Here is a 14,579-nt window from a genome sequence, read left to right on the forward strand (position 1 = left end):
ACACTGCTGCTCCTTCCCACCTGGCTATGGAGGTGCCTGGGAAAAGTAATGCACAACCACCTAGACAGAAACAGACATTTCTACTGCAGTCACAGGATGGATTTTTTAAGGAGCAATTTTGTCTAACCAATCTGATTGGATATTATGACACAGTAATAAAAGAACTGGAGGCAAAAAATAATTTTGACGTCACATACTTAGATTTTAGAAAAGCTTTTGATGCTGTTACACATAAAAGACTGCCGCACAAATTGGAACAGTACGGCATTAAGGGTAAGTTACAACTATGGATGAAGGGATGGTTAAGTGGAAGAAGACAGAGAGTGGTTATCAATGGACACTGCCCTTTGTGGATTATAGTATGTTATTAGCGAGGTCCTCCAGGGTTCGGTGCTAGGTCCATTGCTGTGTTCTATTTTTATTAGTGATAATGAGGAAGGTAGGAAGTAAGGCAATAAAGTTCCCAGACTAGTTCTGTTACATTTATGACTGGCCCAAATCCTGAGGTACTTGTATGTTTTTGTGAATCTTTTGCTAATCCTTTGCTAAAGCAAGTACAACAATATGACTAAAAAACATGTCTCTGATAGTATACATTTGCAAGGTGTTGCATGACAATCGTGATTTACGGAGATTTTTGTAGGGGGTGATGGGGAGGTAAACATGTATATATAAAAGACAAAGTTGGCATTCAAACTTTATTCTGAATGAAAAATAATCATATAAAATCATTTTTCACTTAATTCTGGAAACTTTTAGCAGAAATATAAAATATAATTATATACACAAAGTGTAACATTCAAATACCTTTGCTGCTTCCGGAACAGGTGGATATGCAGTGTCTATACAAATTCCATTTTTTTTAACACAGTGTGACTGGGGAGCTATATAATCTGTATGCCATCTTTCATATGGTATTAGTGAAACCCCCTCAATAGCAAGGTTTGAATATTCATCATTCTCCAAAGTTAAACTCACAAAGTTGGATTCAAAACTGAACACTGCCACTTTTCCATCACGATCAGTAACCACTTGGCGACACAGAAATGTGTACATACAGTCATAAAGAATGGCTCTACCTTTATCCATCTGATCAGCTGTTGCTGTTTCCACCATCAGGGTTGTAGTCTGTCCACCTTCTGGAGTATGATATAAGATAAGGAGAACATAATGACCAGGTTTATTAACACGAATATCCATATGAAGAGTTGTCTGATTAATGTTAAGCCAGGCCATAGGTTCAACAGCAAGCTCCTACATAGGGCAAAAAAATATAATAAGCACTTAATAGATTATTCAAGGCAATGATTAACATCTCTTGTTAAAAAACAAAGAAGAAACAGCATTTTTAGGTTGCAAGCATTATCACTTTAGTATTATCAGCATTACAAATTAAACTAGCAGTAAGATTTAGATTTAAATATTTAGTCAGCAAAATATTTTTAATTAACCCTTCAGCAAAGAGACAAATCATATGGCTCTAGTTCTCCAAATGAAAAATATTCACTTATACAGATCAAAATTAAAACTATACCGAAGACAATAAATCTTCTGGGAGTATGCATTATATACAATTTAAAAGATTATTTAAAATTACATCCATAGGTAACCCATATATTTGAACTACATATGTAGCGTAGAGGGCATCGTTTTAATTGTATCTCATAATGTGGTTGCCTTCACAACGAGATAGCTACTATTGCATTACTTCAAATAAATAACGCTTCTCTAGTAGAGAAAACTACTGTTATTAAATACAACTATGGTGTATTTACACCGATACGATATAGTTAATTATTAAAACCCATAAGGATTATGCCCTGTGCATTTAATTTTCCAAATACATTACCACCACACCCTTTTGGCATCTCTCATAATGTGGATATAACTTCGCAACTGTGATGGCTTGTTGTATTACCTGGGTACCTGCCCGCCCACTGATGATGAAGCCGCACAGCTTCGAAACGATCGTCTGGGTGGTGGTACTGCTGAAAATAAATAACAGTGGTCTTCTCTACTAGAGAAGCGTTATTTATTTGAAGTAATGCAATAGTAGCTATCTCGTTGTGAAGGCAACTACATTATGAGATACAATTAAAATGATGCCCTCTACGCTACATACATAGTTCAAATATATGGGTTAACTATGGTGTATTTACACCGATACTATATAGTTAATTATTAAAACCCATAAGGATTATGCCCTGTGCATTTAAATTTTCCAAATCCATATATATGTACAGATATATACAGATTCTCTTTAAACTCAACGCGTGTGCTGCCATCTACCAACTATGTTTAACAAATAATATTATCTGGCTATTTTTTTATTATTTTTTTTTTTTAATTAACAAAATTTTTAAAACCAATGTAGGAGAGTATTTCAATAAGATTCAAGATGACATGAGCTTAAACAAATTGTAATTGAGGAAATTCTATGGAACTTGGATCTAGAAGTAGAGGATACTCAATCAATAAATAATACGTAAATGTTTTAATTTTTTAAATAAAATTTAGATTTTATTCTTGATAATACTCCTGACCCAATTTTTGACTGCAAAGTCAAAATAGGAAAACAATAAATATTTAAAAGCATTTATTTATTATTTATAATTTTTTTTTCAATTTTTACAAACTTTTATATTCCACAAAACTTTCATTCTAGTTAGTTTTTAGTATAAAACAGAGCTACCAATATTCAATACATTTATGTTGTATTTCAATATTTGTAGAAGAATAAAAGAAATTTACCTCAATATGATACGTAAAATGCTTCTGTATGACACTCTCCAGAAATTAAAACATATAAAATTAATGCAAAATGATTACAGTAATAAAATCAAGTAAAAACAATTTCAAAAAGGTTTACCATAAATTTTGAAAAACTACTTGCCTTCATGAAGCTAATGGGACTTTTCGACCATATGTCTTGATCGTAAGAATGGATATAACATGGACTATGTGTGAGCCAGAATCTTATATAAAGAGATTATTTGTATTCATGTGTGGTGTAAAAGACCACAAATCAGAAATTAGATATGGACAGTGAAAGTTAATAGAATTCTCATGTAATTTTATTTCGATGGTTTCTGCAATTAATAGTCCAGTATAATTACGTCGGAAACTAAGTATTTTGGCCTCATTGAATAAAATGTATGGTTTACATTAACGACATGAAAGGTCAATTCTGACGCTGCTGAATGAGAAACAAGGACTGAGGATGAGTGGTAAGATAAGTCGTAATCACAGCAAGAAATTTTGTATACAGGGTCATTTATTTGTGTTGCAAAAGAGGAAAGGACTGAGCGATTGTTCAATATGGTGTGAAATTTCCATATTGGTCTGGCCACAATTTTAAATTCAGTATTTTTGAAGAATCTGTTAAGCTGTCTGTGCCAGTGTTCAATGAATGGCACAGAAATAAAGTATTTTTTGATGTTACTATTGTTGGTTGGTGCAGTTTTTTTTGTATACTATCCTTAGCTTGCACCCTAATTTGGTTTATTGTAGGAAGTAGGAACCACTGTTTAAGAATCTGCTGGTTAATATCTGTATTTTTTAGTCTAAAGCAGATTCCGTCATTAAAGATTTATAGGCATTGAGAAATTGATTAAAAATAATAGACCTTTTGTAGGTGAACGGGTGATAGCTGTTATGATGCAGCAGCATACTGGTGTTCGTTGGGTAACAATAGATGTTAAGTTAGACTTAATTCGTGTCTCGAGTAAGTGTGAAATTTAGAAAATTTAATGACTTTGTTCAGCATTTTCCATTTTCAATGTAAAATTGAGTCTAGGATGAATATTAATAAATTAATGTAAAATATCTTAAATAGTGCAACTATCAGTAATAACAAGACCATCATCTAAATACCTCCCATAATGTGTGATATGAGGTTATTTATTTGTTATTTGTTTTTTTTTTTAGGAGCATTAGCAACTAAGGCCATATTGCTCCGTGAATATGCGGTGGTCATTCCCTGACCTTTCCATATTTGGTGGTGACGGGCTCGAACCCCGGTCTAATCAAGAAGCGTGTGCTACGCACTGCTGCTCCTTCCCACCTGGCTACGGAAGCGCATGATATGAGGTAGAAAAGGAGTCAAATGTATACACTCAACCATTGAGAGGTAGATGTCCGATATTAAGCCACTTAGACTAAATCCATTGGCAAACCAAAAATTTGTTTGTATACCTTGTGTTGAAGGGTGATATAGTTGGCTTCAAATAAGAGTTTAAGTGAAAAATTTCTTTAATAGGAAGTGTCATATAATTAATTGGAATTGTTATTATTTAACATATCCTAGAGAATATCTAATGTATATTCAATGTTTACATTCATATATAATGAAGTAATATCCAGTTAGAATAAATTATCATTATCGCCGAGTCTAGTCCTTAAGGTGATTAAATAATGTATCGTAGTTTTTTATTCCAAATTGTATCGCCTGTCCAAGGCATTTTATAATACTATACAGGGTGATTCACTACCAGTGCGACAAACTTGCAGGAGGTGTAGGGGGGCACAAAGATGAATCGGAATCACATAGCATTGCAGGGTCCAAAATGCCTTCGTCATGCGGTAGAGGACGTTGAACGGGAGGTTGCGTGAACAGCGATCCCGCTGGAAGTCAGCATTTGCGAACCGTTTCTGTTGAAGAAACCAAGTAGCAAAAGTCCTCCGGAGTGGATAATCCGCAGGCTCCAATGATTGGAAGCGTTGCAGATGGTATGAACTCATTTGGTTTGTTGACAGTATCCTCCATACAGTGGATTGGGAAATACCCAATCGTTGGCCTATCGCTCGAGTACTCGTACTCGGATTGCCTTCTGCAAGACGTAGGACATTCTCCTCGTTGTCTGGCGTCCTCATCATTCGCTCTCGATTCATGGTACCTCTCGTGAAGCAACCAGTCTCACGTAACCTTCTGTGCACACGTGCGAAAATCATATGATGAGGAGCAAGCCTGTGCGGGAAACGTTCCTGGTACAAGCGCAGATTGGCGCGCCCGTTACAGTCCGCAGCTCCATACGCGAGGTGCATGTCGGCCAGTTCAACGTTTGAATACTCATCCATCCTACTGCCTCGGAAGCCGGTTCGCAAATGCTGATTTCCAGCGGGATCACTGTTCACACGACCTCCCGTTCAACGTCCTCTACCGCATGACGAAGGCATTTCGGACCCTGCAATGCTACGTGATTCCGATTTGTCTTTGTGCCCACTACACCTCCTGCAAGTTTGTCGCACTGGTAGTGATTCACCCTGTATACATGCGTGACTAAGGATGAAAGTTACACTTTTCTGTAAGAAAAGATGGGGCGAATAGGAAATCCAGTTTTACGCAGTTTACCTGACCGAAAAGTGCCGGGATGTTGTTCTGGCCTTCAATTCCTATAACTGAGACAAAGGTTGGCAAAGTTGTTAATGACACTAAAGACAGTATGCTACAGCAACAGGATCTAGAAAAGTTAGGCAGATGGGCTAAGAAGTGGCAACTGATGTGTAACATCGAAAATTCAAAGTACTGCATATGGGAAGAAGTAACCCAAGAGAAACATACTAACTGTGTGGTACTACACAGGGAGGTGGAGAATGAAAAGACCTGGGGTTAATTGTGCAGTCAAATATAAAGTTCTCTGAGCAGTGCAGATGGGTTTTTTTTTGGTTTTTTTTTAGGAGTATTAGCAACTAAGGCCATATTGCTCCGGGATATGCGGTGGTCATTCCCTGACCTTTCCGCATCCTCCATATTTGGTGGTGATGGGCTCGAACCCCGGTCTAATCAAGAAGCGTGTGCTAACGCACTGCTGCTCCTTCCCACCTGGCTACGGAGGTGCCTAGTGCAGATGGGCTGCCAGAGCAGGTCATGGAGTTAAGTCAATGATATATAGGAATTTTGCTAGCAAAGACAAGGAGATGATTATCCCTTTGTATAAGGCAATGATCAGGTCACACCTTGAGGCCTCATTTTAAGAAGGATGTAGAATTGCTAGAACAAGTACAGAGAAGGGCAACAAGATTGGTGAGAGGAACAAATGGGTGCGCTTACGAAGAAAGGCTTAAGTTTCGCAAGTTGCAGCATCTGGAAACTAGGCACCTGCAAGGTGCTCTGATTGAGGTGCAAGTTCTTGAATGGTTTGAGAAGGCTCAATGCTGACGGGATAGTTCCGCTTGCTCAGACTAAGAACCTGAGGGGGTAAAGATTCAAATTGAAAAAAAAAGACAGTTGTAGAATAGATGTAATAATAATAGTAATAGAGGCATGTGATGCAATAAAGCAAGGGTGTAAGCTTATATAGCATCAGCCAAAACATTTCACACAACCATTCCCTCTAAAAGTTTGTCCAGTTCCTCCTTGAATTTATTTAAGCTATCAGCTTCCACAATGACAGATGGAAGTTTGTAGAAATTAAGCAAGTGGAAGAATCCCATCAGATTTCAGTGTGCTCAACCCATTCAAGGCCTTGTACAACTCAAACAGATCACCTCGCAGGTGCCTAGTCTCCAGCCACTGCAATTTGCAGAACTTTTGCCTCTCTTGGTAAGAGGGCCCCTTCGTTCCCCTTCTCTGTATATGCTCAAGCAAATCTACAGCCTTCCTAAAAGGAGGCCTCCAGACCTGCAAGCAGTACTCAAGGCGTGGCCTGACCATTTCCTTATACAAAGGGATAATCTTCTCCTTTTTCCTGCTAGCAAAATTCCTGTATATCATTGACAAAACCCCATGACCTGCTCTTGAAGCCTGTCTGCATTGCTCAGAAAACTTCGTAACTGACTGCACAATTACCCCCAGGTCTTTTTCATTTTCTACCACAGAAAATGTACTACCACACAGTTGGTATGTTCCTCTGGTGTTACTTCTACCCATATGAAGCACTTTGCATTTGTCAAAGTTAAACTTCAGTTGCCACTCATCAGCCCATCTGCCCAAATTTTCTAGATCCTGTTGCAGTAGCACACTGTCATTAACAACCCTGCCAACCTTCTGGTGAGAAGAGTCGTAATCACAGGAAGAAATCTTGTATACCAGGCCATTTATTTGTGTTGCAAAAGAGGAAAGGACTAAGCAATTGTTCAGTATGGCATGTCATTTCCATATTGGTCTGGCCACAATTTTAAATTCATTATCTTTGAAGAATCTGTTAAGCTGTTTGTGCCACTGTTCAACGGATGGAACAGAAATCAAGTATTTTTTTGATGTTATTATTGTTGGTTGGTGTAGTTTTCTTTTTTCCTATCCTAAGCTTGTACCCTAATTTGGTTTATTGTAGGAAGGGGTAACCCCTGTTTAAGAATCTGCTGGTTAATAGTCTGCAATTCTGCCCAGACACGATAGGAGGGAGTATATGATGAGAGCCCTGTCAATCAATTCGGCCCTGGAAAGACTGTGCAAGGCTCAAGGGGTAGAATTTTTTTCAGCCTGGTCTGTACTTGTTAACAGGAGAGACTGCTTCTACAGGGATGGGATACACTTAAATAGAAAGGGTGCAAGAATTTTTGCTGATGCTATCGAGGCAGTGTTAGGTGGGTCGGAAAACTGCTAGATTCGGGGGATACAAGGACTAATAGATTAACAGTAGCCACTGGCAGAGGTGAAAGTGATTCTTGCACTGCTTCTATTGGAATGAGCCGCAGCCTGGAAAATAAGATGCAGAATATTTCAGAGACTGCTGGGAATCATTGGGGTACAAGTAAACACATGGGTTGTGTTAGGGTAGCTAAGAAAAAGAACAGGTGCATGTATACTTACGTGTACACCAATGCTAGGAGTTTAGTAAATAAATTTGATGAATTTGAGGTATTGCTCAAAACATCAAAGGCAGATATTGTGGGGATTTCAGAGACATGGTGTCACACAGATATACGGAATGCAGAACTGGAATTTGGGGAGTACAATGTCTACAGAAGGGATAGACAGGATAGGACGGGAGGCGGAGTTATGCTATTAGTTAAGAAATACATAAAATCCAAGGAAGTGAAGCCAGACGACATTGCTGCACAGTGCAGTGTCAAGTCAGTTTGGTGTGATATAAGCATTGGAAGATCAAAATTGAGAGTAGGAGTGTGCTATAGGCCTAATGACTCTGAGGAGTATAATAAGAAATTGTACAGGGAAATAGAGTGGGCCAGTAAATCAGAGAGTCTTATAATGGGGGATTTTAATTTCCCAGATATTGACAGGAATTTGGGGGCTGGTCACTCACTCACACACTAGCAAGGCTTTTGTGGATTTATTGGATGATTGTTTTCTACATCAGCATGTTCGGGAGGCAACTAGAGAGAGTAATACTCTTGATTTGATTATCAGTAGTGATTCTTCATGCATTAAGAATCTGCAGGTAAATGAACCACTAGGTGGCAGTGATCACAGTGTGCTGAAGTGGGATTTACTCAGAGGTAACTACCATCAGGGGTAAACGGAAGGGGTTTTGCTTTCGTAAAGGTGACTACGATGGACTGAGACAGTATTTAAATTTTATACAGTGGGACTAACTGATGATGTTACCAAAAGCAAATTCAAAATGGGAACATTCAAAGAACTTATCTTGGAAGCTACTAGGCTTTACATACCAACTAAGAAATATTGTTCAAGGTTTAGGCCTAAGTGGATGTCAGAGACAGACTAATGAGACATATGGCAGAGAAGAAAAATGCATGGGATACATACAAATTAACACGTGACACAGAAGCCTATGATAGATACAAGTTGATCTGTAACCAAGTTACAAAGGAGGTTAGGCCGGCGAAGGCAGATTACGAGAAATCTTTGGAAAGAGATGCAAAGAAAAACAGCAAAGAGTTCTTTACTTATGTAAACTCTAGAAGGAAGGGGATGAATCAGATTGGTCCACTTGATATCGATGGGTCAACTGTTGATGATCCTGCTCAGGTAGCTAACAAACTAAATGAATATTTTGCATCGACATTCACACATGAGGAGTTATTCAGCGAGGGGAATGCCAGAGGTGTATTCAACTCTGACAGTAAGCTAGAGAATCTTTTAATAACTGAGAGTAAAGTGCAGGAGAAATTGTTGAAGTTAAATACAAGAAAGGCACCTGGGGTGGATGGGATCTATCCAGTTATGTTAAAGAAGGCAGCAAAGGAAGTAAGCAAACCCTTAGCCATAATTATGAGAGCTTCCTTGGACACAGGGGAAGTACCCATGGACTGGAGATGTGCAAATGTGACCCCAATTCACAAAGGAGGATCAAAGGGCGACACAAGTAATTATAGACCTGTTAGTTTAACTTCTGTTCCCGGAAAATTAATGGAGGCACTGGTTAAAGAAGCACTGCAGGAACATCTAGACAAGACTTCAGTTATAGCTCAGACACAGCATGGTTTTGTTAAGGGGAAGTCTTGCCTGACCAATTTGATTGGATACTATGATGCAGTCACAAAAGAACTGGATGCAGGGAATAACTTTGATATTATATACTTGGATCTTAGAAAGGCTTTTGATACTGTTGCACATGGAAGACTGCTGCACAAATTGGAGCAGTGTGGCATTGGAGGCAAATTGCTGCTATGGATAAAGGGGTGGTTGAGGAGCAGCAGACAGAGAGTGGTAATCAATGGACACTGCTCATCGTGGACTAATGTTATTAGTGGAGTCCCTCGGGGTTCAGTATTGGGTCCATTATTGTTTTCTGTATTTATAAATGATATTGATGATGGTATATCAAGCTTAATGTCCAAGTTTGCAGACGATACGAAGGTTGGCAGGGTTGTCAAGGACACTACTGACACTATGCTACTGCAACAGGATCTGGAAAGGTTGAGCAGATGGGCTGAGAGGTGGCAAATGAAGTTTAACATTGACAAATGTAAAGTACTACATATGGGAAACAGCAACCCCAGAGCAACGTATCAACTCTGTGGAACTACACTGACAGTGGTAGAGAATGAAAGGGACCTGGGGATGGTTGTGCAGGCAGATATGAAGTTTTCTGAGCAGTGCAGACAGGCTGCAAGAGTAGCTCATGGTGTATTGTCAATGATATATAGGAATTTTTCTAGCAGGGATAAGGAGGTGATTATTCCCTTGTATAAGGCAATGGTCAGGCCACACCTTGAGTACTGTATACAGGTCTGGAGGCCTCATTTCAAGAAGGATGTAGAGATGCGGGAACGAGTACAGAGAAGGGCAACAAGATTGGTGAATGGAACAAAGGGGTGCTCTTACGAAGAAAGGCTTAAATTTTGCAAATTACAGTTTCTGGAGACTAGGCACCAGCGAGGTGGTCTGATAGAGATGTATAAAGCCTTGAATGGTTTGAGCATACTCAATGCTGATGGGATTCTTCCTCTTGCTCAGAATAATCACCTGAGAGGGCATAAATTCAAATTGAGGAAAGACAGATGTAGGATAGACGTGCGGAAATTTGCCTTTAGCCAGCGTGGTGGTTGGTTGGTTGGTGGAACAGACTTCCATCCCTTGTCGTGGAAGTTGATAGCCTAAATAAGTTTAAGGCTCAGCTGGACAGGTATTTCAAACGAACAGAGGGGTGAAGTGGAAGTGGTTATTTTTTATTTATTTATTTATTTTTATTTATTTTATTTTTTTTTTTCGGTTGATGCTGCATAAGCTTGCTTTCTTGCATCAAATGCCTCTACTAATGCTAATGCTAATAGCTGTATTTCTGAGCCTAAAGCAGATTCTGTCATTAAATATTTATAGGCATTGAGAAATTAATTAAAAATAATAGACCTTTTGTAGATGAACGGGTGATAGCTGTTATAGTGCAGCAGCATACTGGTGTTCGTTGGTTTACGATAGATGCTTAGCCTTAATTCGTGTCTCAATAAGCATGATATTTAGAAAATTTGTGACTTTGTTTCAGTACTTTCCCTTTCCAATATAAAATTGAGTCTAGAATGTATATTATTAAACGAATGTAAAATGTCTTAAATAGTGCAACTATCAGTAATAAAAAGATCACCATCTAAATACCTCCCATAATATGTGAGTATTAGAAAATGAGTCAAATGTATACATTCAATCACTGAGGTAAACTTTTGATATTAAGCTACTTAGACTCAATCCCATTGGCAAACCAAAATTTTGTTTGTATACCTTGTGCTGAAAGGTCATTAGTATTGCATTAACATTAGTTGAAGCATATGATGCAAAAAAGCAAGCTTATACAGCATCAGACAAAAAAAAAAAAAACCTTCCCATTTCGCCCATCTGGTCACTCCAAATATTTGTCTAGTTCAGACTTAAATTTATTTAAGCTATCAATTTCCACAACAACAGATGGAAGTGTGTTCCAGCAATCAACTACCTGCTGGCTAAAGGCAAACTTCCACACATTGTTCTCTGTTGGAAAACATTTCGGAGAGAGCTCGACTTTGTGCACGCTGAATTTTAGAGTAAAGCAGCACTCTTCCTTAGTCCGTGATTCTCATTCAGAAGCGTTGGAATTCACCTTTCATGTCATTAATGAAAACCATACATTTTTATTCTACAAGGCCAAACTACTTAGTTTCCAATGTAATTATACTAGATTATTAATTGCAGAAACATCGAAATAAAATTACATGAGAATTCTATTAACGTTCGCTATCCATATCTAATCTCCGATTCTTGGTCTTTTTCACGCATGCACGAAGACAAATAATCCCTCTATTTCAGATTCCTGCTCACACAAACTCCATGTTATTTCCATTTCTGTGATCAAGACATATAGTTGAAAAGCCCCATCAGCTTCAGGAAGGAAAGTTGTTTTTCAAAATTTACGCTTTGAAAAAGAAATTTAAACTTTTTGAAATTTCTTTTTAAAATTGGTTTTTAATTAATTTTATTACTGTAATCACTTTGTGTTAATTTTATATTCATTTTAATTTCTGGAGAGTGTTATATGGAAGTGTTCTAAGTATTACATTGAGATAAATTTCTCTTATTCTTCTACAAATATTCTAGGTAGCGTGAATACAGTCCATAAATCCATTCCTGAAAGAGTTCAAAATTCACACCAACATAATTCTAATAGATTATTTCAATATTTAAAATTAATTTGTTCTATTGAGCTCAGCTTAATAGTAGGTATGCTGTAGAGTTAAAATTAAATTAAAATTAATGTCTAGCATCATTAAAAAATTAATGTTGCTAGACTTTAACAAGCACTAGTGGCTCAAAAAGAACAGATAAATTCATTCTAACATAAATTAAAATTTCAAATTTAATATACACTTTGTGTTCATCTGTATAATGAGCTTCACAAAATTAAATCATTTCGCTAATACTAAAATTATCAAATTCAGGAAGTAAAATTAAATTATATTAAAAAAATACTAAAATTATCAAATTCAGGAAGTAAAATTAAATTATATTAAAAACACTAACCAGTAAAGCCAAGTCAAAATAAAAAAATTAACTAGGTTAATTATAAAAAATGTGTCCAGAAATCTGGAAATATGCCATCTAATAATAAAATTGGGGGGGAAAAACACTTAACCTGAAGCACATCCTCATCAGTATAAAGCTGAGTTCGGATTCTCTGATCATCATCAGCTACATAGCCAGCTTCTCCCTTCACAACACTACCATCATCAGGAAGTGAAGGATACTGAAAATGGTGGCAAAGCCCTTTCTCACCGAGTTTGCAAGGAATATTAACATCCTCTTGAAGAAGAGTGGCTTCATAATATGCTTGTGGTAACAGAACCATATAGTCCTATAATATATGACATGTTAATGTAAATATTTTTTTTATTTTAAGGTGATTTGAATATACATATTTATTATAATTACCATACACATATGATTAAAAATGCTTACATTATCAAAACTTCTTTCAATCTCATACATAAATAAATAAATAATAAAAAGAAATGAACTTTAAATATCACATATAAAGTTGATTACTTTGGAGTGGTTTCCAACTGAAAGCCAAAACAGTGGGTTGTTATTTGTACTTATTGATTTAACAATAAACAGGAGCATACATCTGGTGAGTATGGGCTTGGCACACACAGGGTTCTGAGCTGGATATCATCATTCTTCTCTTTGTTGGTGATTCCTTTCTACTTCTCTCTCTCTCTCTCTCTCTCTCTCTCTCTCTCTCTCTCTCTCTCTCTCTCTCTCTCTCTGGGTAACTCAGAATTTTTTTTTTTTTTTTTTGCCCGTGCAGCATAAGCCTCAGGCTTCCTTGCACCTTATGGCTAATAATAATAATAATAATAATAACTGATTTGCAATAAACAATATAGAAATTTATTTGCATTAGCACTCAAAAGTGCAACTATCATCTGTTTACATTATTTATTCTGTAGCCACATGATTCATTATGTGGAAAATTTAATTATGAATAGATTAAAATGTTTAAAATGGAATATATGATCTGGAAGACTCTGTTTGGTACCAGACCAAGCTAAATACACTATCATGTGAGATAGTGTGTTTAGCCTGAAATCACTGAAAGGCTCAAATATGGGAACCAATGCAGTAAACTGAAAGATGTCAGTGAGGAACTCAATATAAACAATAAACCTATTATTCACTTCAAATATAAAGAACTGGGATTCAGTAAAATCCCAGTATGCAAACTGGGGCTCTTGTCAACTTAAAGGGACCCTATCTTGCATGCATCATCTCATTGCTAAAATGAGATGATACATGTTGTGTTGCTGGATGGAATAACATTGGCGGGAAGACTACCTAACCCTGGAGAGCATAATGTTTCGAAGTGACAGTATCCAGACATCTATCATTATGGAAGCTTTGGAAGAGGACATATTTGCGGGACCTGTTCCTGTCATATTCTGGCATAGATACATTGATGACATATTTGTGGTGATTTCTCAGGGTCGGAGATTGCTCCTCCAATATCTTAACTCCATGTCTCCTGTACATTTACCACAGAAATATTATTCACAGAGGCGAATAATGCTCTTCCATTCTTGGATGTTTTGTTCTGTCGTGCTGGTCAACATTCAGTTACTTCAGTTTACAGAAAACCTATGTGTTGGGAGCAGTTTACTAACTATAAATCTGCACATGCCCCAGAGCATCTTCATAGCATGACAAGGGCATTTTTCAATTGTGCACGCTCACACTGTAACTATGCTATGGACTGGGAAGCTGAATTTGCCAGAATCAGGACCAATCTGTCCAAATGCAGCTACCCCCCCCCCCCCATGTTCTGGATAAGTTTCAACTTTATGGTAGTGGGTCTAAGAAAATTGTCACTGCTTACATTCCCCAACATCTGGGCATTTCTGCACATCTTGCAGGTACTGCACTGTTATTGTATTGGATGTCTGCAGCTCCCTGGAAGGAGACCACAGTGAATGTTGTTGAAGTAAAATTAACTGTTCCACTATTGTATCACGCAAATATGTTTATCACACTGCCTGGATGGTGGGGTGTGTTATATCAGTGAGTCAGAATGTAGATTATGTGATCATGACTCTGAGCATAAGGAGGCTTTATTGCTTTTATTTTCATGCATGTTTTATCACTTTTATTTTCTTTATATTAATAGCTTAACTTTTTATTGGCTTATATAATTTCAGTTTTAATTTTTACATAGCCTATTTATTTTTATATTTTATTCTTCACCAGGCTGATT

General features: G+C 37.3%; 1 protein-coding gene across 1 annotated transcript in view; it reads right to left on the reverse strand.

Moving 5' to 3' along the window:
- LanA (laminin subunit alpha) overlaps positions 1-14,579 on the reverse strand; it is a 1,178,005-nt gene that overhangs the window by 827,321 nt on the left and 336,105 nt on the right. Inside the window, exons 16-17 of the mRNA XM_090374120.1 lie at positions 12,465-12,683; positions 808-1,254 (exon numbers count right to left, since the gene is read on the reverse strand). Coding sequence (XP_090230246.1) covers positions 808-1,254; positions 12,465-12,683 — 666 coding nt within the window. The remainder of the gene's footprint in view (positions 1-807; positions 1,255-12,464; positions 12,684-14,579) is intronic.

Source organism: Mastigoproctus giganteus, chromosome 5, assembly GCF_048544385.1.
Source record: "Mastigoproctus giganteus isolate SK-2022 chromosome 5, ASM4854438v1, whole genome shotgun sequence".
In the NCBI taxonomy this organism is placed as follows: Eukaryota; Metazoa; Arthropoda; class Arachnida; order Uropygi; family Thelyphonidae; genus Mastigoproctus; species Mastigoproctus giganteus.